Source organism: Plasmodium gallinaceum, assembly GCF_900005855.1.
Source record: "Plasmodium gallinaceum strain 8A genome assembly, contig: PGAL8A_v1_141, whole genome shotgun sequence".
NCBI classification, from domain to species: domain Eukaryota; phylum Apicomplexa; class Aconoidasida; order Haemosporida; family Plasmodiidae; genus Plasmodium; species Plasmodium gallinaceum.
Window position 1 is genome coordinate 174,853 of NW_021628302.1, and position 9,476 is coordinate 184,328.

General features: G+C 16.5%; 3 protein-coding genes across 3 annotated transcripts; 1 reads left to right on the forward strand and 2 right to left on the reverse strand.

The window, feature by feature from the left end:
* Window positions 1-998: 998 nt before the first annotated feature.
* Window positions 999-1,418, forward strand: PGAL8A_00477500 (conserved Plasmodium protein, unknown function; the record flags this gene model as incomplete). Its single annotated transcript, XM_028673559.1, has 1 exon — window positions 999-1,418. One exon carries the CDS (start codon window positions 999-1,001, stop codon window positions 1,416-1,418), a length of 420 nt encoding a protein of 139 aa, XP_028529999.1.
* Window positions 1,419-1,665: 247 nt separating this feature from the next.
* On the reverse strand, window positions 1,666-2,528 carry PGAL8A_00477600 (PHF5-like protein, putative; the record flags this gene model as incomplete). The annotated part of the gene is made up of 5 exons (XM_028673560.1): window positions 1,666-1,755; window positions 1,852-1,929; window positions 2,062-2,174; window positions 2,367-2,405; window positions 2,513-2,528. 5 exons carry the CDS (start codon window positions 2,526-2,528, stop codon window positions 1,666-1,668), a joined length of 336 nt encoding a protein of 111 aa, XP_028530000.1.
* Window positions 2,529-3,449: 921 nt separating this feature from the next.
* Window positions 3,450-8,348, reverse strand: PGAL8A_00477700 (conserved Plasmodium protein, unknown function; the record flags this gene model as incomplete). The annotated part of the gene is made up of 1 exon (XM_028673561.1): window positions 3,450-8,348. One exon carries the CDS (start codon window positions 8,346-8,348, stop codon window positions 3,450-3,452), a length of 4,899 nt encoding a protein of 1,632 aa, XP_028530001.1.
* Between the last annotated feature and the right edge of the window lie 1,128 nt (window positions 8,349-9,476).

Here is a 9,476-nt window from a genome sequence, read left to right on the forward strand (position 1 = left end):
TTATTGTATTTTTTTGCATATACGTGTATAAATACACTCTATAATTTTTTTTATTTTTCATTTGTTTTTAATAATATTTTTTTGTTTCAATAGATTATTTTGTTCTGTTTTTTTTTTTTTAATTTTTTTTGTAATTATATTTATTATTTTAAAAAATAAATAAATATTTTTCAGCAAACTAAATAGTATATATAACATTTAAAACAAGTGTAAAAATGAAAATTATATTTGATAATTATAATAATTTAATTTAATATTTATTTTTACTTGATTATCTATATAAATATATATATAATTAAATAGGTTTATAAGAAAGATTTATAAGAATATTTTTTTGTTGTAAAATTTTTTAAAAACATTCTATGTTCTATCAAGACATAAAAAAAAAAATTTTATTATCCATGTTTCATTAGGTTTTTGAATTATTTTTATTTTGTTCTATTAAGTTTTTTTTTTTTTTTTTTTTTTTTTTTGATATACTAAATTATATATATTATTTGTTATTCTAAAATGGATAGAATCTTAAAAAAAAAGATTTTGAATAAAAAAAAATTCTTTCTTATAAATTGTAAGTATTTCCATTATAATATCAAATATTTAGGAAAAAAATAAAACTTCTCTATGTTTTTATTTTTTTAGTTTTTAACAGCATTTCATATATAAAATCATGCTTTTTAAGAAATGAAATGTAATATAAATAATTTTTACATTTTTTATAATTTTCCATAATAAAAAATAATAGCATATGTATATATATGTTTTTTTTTTTTTTTTTTTTTTTTTTTAATAATACTATTTTTTGTAGATCAAATGATTGTAATGATACAAATGATAAATATAAATTAATTGTAAAAATAAAAATTATAATAATAATAAAAATTATTCTTTTATTAATAAAATTAATAAATTAATAAATTAAATCAATATAACAATATTAGGAATTATCAATTTTATGTGTTTTATTATTATTTTTTTTTTTTTTTTTTTATATATAGGGAATGTTATTTATGAAAAATTATTACTATTTTATGCATAATAAAAAAATAAATAGAAAGCATTATAAAAAATTTGGTTTTTATAAAAACATAAAAAATAGAAAACCAGGTGACAAAAAAAAAAAAACTAGGATATTATCAAGATCAATATGTCATAACATAATTGAAGATCTTTTAAATGGATTAAAATTAAAAAATGTAAATAATGTTAAAGAAACATATGATATAAATATAGACGAATATTTGTTTGACACATTTGAAAAATTCTGTACATCAATTTTTGATGATATACCAATGTGGGTTTTATGCAGTATGTTTCATGTCTTATATGGTTGCAATTCAACCAGATTGAACCTTAGTGGTTTTTATTATGATTTGCTTTTAAGTAATAAAAAATATGCTTTTGATATCTTTTTTAAATGATTAAAAAAAAATTAGAACTATTTAATCAAATTTCAAAAAAAGAATACTTTGTAAATAACTAAAATATTTTAATTTTTTTTTTTAAAGAATGAAAAAAAATTTGAAGAAGTAGAAACTCTAATAATAATACTACTGAAAGTGAAATGAAATATATATGAAATTTTTTTAATTTATTTATTTATTTTTTTTTTTTTCTTTTAGTTATAATATATTATTAGTTAATTAAAATAAAAAATGTGTAATAGCATTAATGTTTTTTAAATTCATATTTCTTATTTTCATAAAAAAGATCTGTTTTAGCACTACCTAAATTTACAATTTTAGGGCAACCATCCCTCTTTAAAAAAAAAAAAAAAAAAAAAAAAATTTAGTATATCATTTATAAATGTAATATATAAAAAAAAAAAAAAAAAATTATTCTTAAATGTCTTACATCTTTTTCACAAAGACAACATTCTTTACAATAATAAGCATCTGATACTCCTGTTCCTCCACAAATTATGCATCTTCCCTTAATAAATATAATTGTAAATGTTTAATGTTAGTAAAACATAAATAAATAAATAAATAAATAAATAAATAAATAAATAAATAAATAAATAAATACATAAATATATATATATATATACAAATTTTTAATAACCTGATAACTTCCGTAATTACATTCATCACATATCCTTACAAGAGTATAAGGTCTTACATATGAATCACAAATCGGACACTTACCATCACATTTCTCACATAATCTACCAATAGCTTAAAAAAAAAAAAAAAAATTATATAAATTAAAATTATATAATACTCAATTTTATAAAAATAAATTAGTAAAGTTAAATTATTATTTCATAAGCTTATTTACTTAATACATTTAATTTTACTTTTATAATTTAATTCATTATTAATATATTTTCCTATTTTTTTTTTTTTTTTTTTTTTTTTAATAATCACCTATTCCTGGTTGCTTTCGGCACATTATTAAATCAGGATCTATATTATAAAGAACATAAATATGAATTTATATATATATATATATATATATATATATATATGATATATTTAATTTATTTGTATAATTATTTTTTTTTTTTTATTACGATGTTTTGCTGCCATTTTTTTTTTTCCTTAAATAAAATTTAAATCTATGAGTAAATTTAAAAATATATAACCATTATTTTTTATTTTTTATAATATTATTTCTTTTTTTTTTCCTTTCAATTATTTGAAGTATTTTAATTTTTACAGTAATATTAATATATATTATGTACGTTAATAAAATGTAGAAAAAAAAAACAAAAATATTTATATATTAAGAATTTATTGAGTTCTTTATATGTTTCATATATTTTTTTTTGTTATAATTTTATTTTATTTTATTTTTTTCTTTTTTTTTTTTTATCTTCTATTATGTTTAAAGAGTTATATTTACATAAAATAATTTTTAGTTAATACATGATGCCTTAGCTTTTTATTTTCTTTATTTATGTATTAATTTTAAAATTTTTTTTCTTAGATTTTTATTTTAAAAATTAAGTACTTTGTATTCTTTATTTTTTTTATTAATATTTACTACTTTAGGATTATTCAAAAAAAAAAAAAAAATAAAAAATAAGTTTCTTATTTTACTAAAGTTAAAAGGAATTTTTTTCTTTTAAAACGATTTTTTCATTGATAAAATAAAATTTAACATAATTAAAAAACAAAAATTAAACTATATAATATTAATAAAAACAAAACAACAGAAGACAAATATTTTTAGGATTGAAAAATGTAATTAAAAAAATTTTAATTTGTGAAAAAACATAAAAGGCATATGTATCTATAACTTACTGGGACAAAAAAAAGAAAAAAATAAAATAAGAAAAATATATATATATATAAAAAGATTAAGTTAAAAAAAAAAAAAAAAAATACATATAAAAATTAAAATTTTTTAATATTAAGTATATTCTAAATTTAGATAAATATATATATATGTTTTAAAATTTCCATATGAATTATTTTTTTTTTTTTTATATTATGTAAAATATGTGCTTAAATAAATTCTGGGGTACATTTGATATCAACCACAAAGTGGTAAATATGTGGTGCATAAGATTTTACCTTCTCAACATTTAAAATAGTTATCACCCAATTAATTTTATTTAAAATATAATCTTTTAAAGCTATTTTAAAAATTTCTAATAATGTAAATTGAGCAAAATCTAAATTAATAGGAATATGATTTCCCAAATATATGTTTTTAATTTTATTTTTATTGTAATATGTTTGAATAATTTTGTTTCCAATTTCATTACATTCTTTATTTTCATAATTCTGTATTAACTCAGGTATTGTTAAATTTTCAACAAAATGTAAATTAAGAAATTTAATTTTATCTTTGTAATTAGATGTGCGTATTATAGATAAATAATCATCATTAAAAACATATTTCCCAATACCATGAATATGTAAAATACCTCCTTTTTTATTATCTAAAAGATTAAAGGCATTATTCCATGCTTTATAACTTTTTGGTAAAAGGCCTAAAATAATCCTGTGACATTTTCTTACCATATTTACATTGTTTGAAATCGAAAAGGAATTTTGTTTTATGATATGCAAGTTTTTTTTTTTTATTTTATTTAATTTGATTGAATCTTTTAACAATTTTAAAGAATATGGATTAATATCACAAGCATAATAATTATTTATTTTTTCATCACCTATAAATTTGAGTAAAGATAAAGTAAAATACCCAACCCCACAAAATAAATCAACAACATTTTCTTTTTGTAAAAAATTATTACCACTTAAATATATGTTCTTTATTCTTTGCTTTTCAGTACCATTACCTGAAGAAAACATACATTTACTTAAATCTAATTTATATATAATATTATTTTCTGAATGAACTGTTTTTAAATTTTCTCCATATACTAAATATATTTTATTTCTTCTTAATTTTCCTTCAACCTTTTTATATATTGCAATAGATTTTATTTTATTTTTATTTTCTTCTTCATTTTTTATTTTAAGTAAATTTATTTTTACTATATAATATTTATGTACATATTTTTTTAATAAAAATTCTTTTGTTTCCCTAGTAAAAATAATTCTTTTTATTTTTCTTTTTGACAAATATATCAACTTTTTGAAAGTATTATTTCTTTTTAAAAATATACTTTTTTTTTGCCCTCCACATTTTTTTCCATGATTATTAAAAATGTTTTTTATAGATATCCAAAAGTGTTTTACTTCTTTTATAAAAAGCTTATATTTATATTTATTTAATATATGAGATAACACACTATTTCTTAATTTATATTTATGTAACACATATTTTATTTTGTATTTTTTATTCTTCATTCTATGTTTATCTTTTTTTAAGTAATTTTTATATTTATTATATAATTTAATTATTGATTCTAAGTGTACGTAATGAAATATCAAAATGTTTCCGATTATTTCATATTTTCTGCAAGCCTTCAATATTAACTGTTTCTCCATTTTATTTATATAATTTTTGAAATTGTTATTTACAAATTTATTAAATAAATTTCTTAATTTATTTTTAAAATTATTTTTTTCCTTATTACTTTCAATAATCTTTTCCAAGTAAAAAATTTCTCTGTTATCACACATTTCAATTTTATCTAATATATTTTTAAAACCTTCATAATTTTCATACATATCAAATTTTCTTTTAACTGGTATAAAATAACCCTCAATATTTATACCATTTATATGGCTATTTGAGAAATAAATTTTTTGAGAATGGTCAAAGTTTCCTATATTTTCTAAAAATATTTTTATATCTTTAAGAAATATCTTATTTTTAACAAAAATATACAATTGTTTTCTACTTTTATGATCTGATGACATATTATAATAAATTGTAGATTTCTTTTTTTTTTTTTTTTTTGGTTTTTCATTTTTTTGAAAAAAATAGCTATTCAATAATTTCTCATTATTATCAACTCCATTTTCTTGAATGTTCTTCTTATCATTAAAATTATTAACTGATTTATTAATAAAACTTGTGTTTCTTTTTTCAGCAAAATTTTTAACCTCTTCTTTAAATACACAATCTTTTTTTTTTTGTACAATAACTTCTTTAGTATTTATATAATTTTCATTATTTTTATTATATTCATTTATGTTGTATTCAGTGCATAACTTACTACTTTCATTCATATTTACCATTTTCCTACTACTATTTATATTGTTTTTTGTGAATATTTCCTTACATTCTAAATCCTCTAAAGAATTTTTGTAGTTCTTATAAAAGTTTATTATTTGTGTGCAATTGGCATAAATAGGTATATCAAAAAAACTTCCGAAAGTGAAAATAGTACATCCACCCCCAATAATATAAACGAAATAATTTTCACTAACAACCTTTGATCTTATATACATATTCAAATAAGGAATTTTTCCCAAATAAAACCATTTATGATTTTTTATTTGAAATATCCAAATATCATTTAATGTTTTATGAATATCTAATCCTCCTATTAAAAAAAAGAAATTTTGGTCTAATAAACAAGTTGAATGAGAAAATCTAGATAAAGGATATGAAAATTGTTCATCTCCTTTACATTTAATAAAAAAAAATTTATCGTTTTTTATATCAAAAGCATATAAATATTCCATATATTTATCATTTAAATTTCTAATTCCATCTAAGAAATTAATATATTGATCACACTCATTTTTAATAAAAGAAGGATTTTCTTCTTCTTTTTCAATTTTATGGAATTTATATCCACCAATAATTAAAATAAAATTTTTTTTTTTATGATAAACCATGGTATGATTTTTTATATAAAATGCTTCATTTTTATTGTAGAAGTTTTTTTGAGTCCATTTAACAAAAGCTTCATTTTTTTCTTCATTTATAATTATTTTCCCTTCCCATATATCATTTAAAATTTCACCTTTATTATTAACACCACCATATATATAAATTATATATATATTATTCTTTTTTTTTAAATATCTTTTTACAAATATGCAAGAATGTCTAAATCTTGAACATGGTACATCTGTTCCAAAATTAAAAATATTCTCTTCATCAGAATAAGGTTGCTCAATCCCTTTTTTATTTTCCACTTTTTTATTTTTAAAAATTATATTATTATGATCATTTGAGTAATGCAAATTTTTTGATAATATCCAAGAATTATTTTTGATATTATATACCCATAATTTATTTGTACAATTTTTTGGATTTTTTCTCCCACCAAATATAAATGAAAATTTATCATCTAAATTTAAAAAGGTATGAAAAACTAATGAAGGTAATTCAGTATCATATATTAATAATTCTTTACTCATTATATCATAAATTTTCAATTTATTATTTCGTACACCTTTTGAAAAACCTCCATATAAATAAATTTTATTTTTATATATGAATATGTCATGACCCCATACAAAAAAATTATGGATATCAAAGGTATTTGTTAAAATTTTCCATTGTAATAATTTATTTGGATCAATATTAAAATTTTTATTTTCTATATAATTATCTTTAGATAATGTTATATTATATTTATTTAAATTTATTTCTTTCTTTCGTTTTTTTTTTAAATTTATTTTATATTCTTTATTTCCATTTCTTAATTTATATTTTTCTTCATCTTTTCCAGTACACTTCACATATGTTTTGTCCTCTTTGCAATGATCCTGATATTTTAAATAAGATATTTCATTATGAAAATTAAAATTGTAATTGTTTTGTGTATTCAATCTTTTATAACATTCGTAAAAATGTATAAGTTGCATTAAATTTTTAGTCATCTTATTATTACATATATAAATTAATTTAACTAAATTACATTCTTTTATTTCAATAGAATTACCTAAAAAATGTTCCATTCGTACAGATCCTCTTACTGCAACAGTTACATTTTTACCAAAATTTAAAATTCCACTTTGTTTCAAACCAGAATATTGAGCTATTTTTAATAATTTTAATGCACTTAATAAATCAATGCATTTAATATGAATAATGAATGGTTCAAATTTTATAAAAATTTTGTTACTTTCTTTCTTGTTTTTTATAATTTTCTTTACTTTATCATCATCTGTATAACTATTACTGTAGTAATTTTTTGTTTTACATTTTCTCCTTATTTTATTTTGGGTACTTATTTTGTTATCTTCTATGAAATTACTACAATTTTTACTTAAGATATAGTCATTTATAAAATTTTCTTTTATTAGAATTTTTCTTATATAATTTACGTCGAATTCTAAGTTTTGATGAGAATGGCTTGAATAAAATATATGAACATTTTTTTTATGTAATTTGTTTTTGCTACAATGAAATGGAGATTGATAATTATCTATAATTTTATTTTTTAAATAACCATAATTTTCACAATCTGAAATATTTTTTTTTTCTTCTTTTTTATTTTTTGTGGTATTTGTTTTCATATATTTAACAAATATTTCTTCTTCTCTCTTTTTATTTAAAGTATCTTTAATATTTTCATAATTTTCTAATTTTTTCTTTAAAAAAGGATTAAAGAAATTATTTTCTGAATTTGTATTATTTTCTCTGACTTCACTAAATATAACTATTCTACCAGAACAACAGGAGGAAGTATAATAACTTTCATTTTTATTTATCTCATATATACATGGATAAATTAATAGGTCAATGCTTTTCTTAATAGATTTATCATCTTTATTACTATTTATTTCTTTTTCTTCAATAATTAATTTTATTTTTTTTTCTATTTTTCTTAGACTTTCACTTTTTTCATCACCACCAGAAAATAACGTATTCTCTTCTACTTTTTTTTTATATTCTTTATATATATTCAAATAAATATTATATATATTCTTTTCACTATTTTTATAAATATCTATATATTTATTTAAATTATTTTCATAATTTACTACTTTCAAGACATTTTTTTTTTTTTTTAAAAAATATTCCATAGTACTATTCTTTTTAATTAAAAATATACTTTATATATTTTTATTAACTTTTTACTAAATTTAATAGATGTTTAATTATTTTTTTTTTTTTTTTTTTTTTTTTTAAAATATAATACTATTTAAAAATTTTAATTATCCTATCTTTTTTTATAAATATTTTTAAAAAATAGGTAACTTAAAAGACTTTATATTCTAAAACACTTTATCTACTTTTATCATCATATCATATTTTATAATCCAAGAAAAATTCTCATTTTTAATTAATTATAAAAATTATTAAACTTTTGAGAATCTTATAAAATTTAAAACTTAATTTATTTTATCACTTTTTTTTTTTTAATTTAAAATATTCTTTATTTTTTCATTTTTTGTTTATAAAAGTATATGTTTTTCTGATGTGTTTTTAATTTTTTCATTCTATATATTTACATGTTGAAGTTATATTTAAAAAAAATAAAAATTAAGATTTCAACAAAATAAGAAATAATTTTATATATATTTTTTTTTTTTTTTTTTATTTTTTTGTGTTCTACTAAGTACTAATTTTATAACAATTTAAAAGTTAAAACTATTTTTAATAATTATAAAAAATTTACGATTTAATAAAAATAAAGAAAAAATTTTATAATCATTTTTATTTTTCTTTCTAAATATTCAAATACATCTGTTTTATAATTCCTCTACAAAAATTTACGAAATAAAAAAAAAATTATTAGCAAAAGACTGAATTAACCATTAAATATTAATAAGAATATTATTTATAATTCATAATAGATGAAGAATAAAATATGTTTGTTTTATATTTAAATATATTAAATTAAAATTATATATAAATAGAAGTTTTTCCTATTGTTATGAAAAATATGTTTATGAAGGAATGGCATTTTATTTAATAAAATATTTAATAACTTTCATTTTATTAAATATATTTTATAAAATGAAAGGATAAAAGGAAATTCTGAATTATAAACTCATATAATCAAAGACAAAAAGATACTCTCTTTAAAATATATAGTCTGTTAAATATTATTGTTTTAAATTCTCTTTTTCTTTTTCTTTTTCTTTTTCTTTTTCTTTTTCTTTTTCATTTTTTTTTTTTTTTTTTTTTTTTTTATATTGAAAATACTA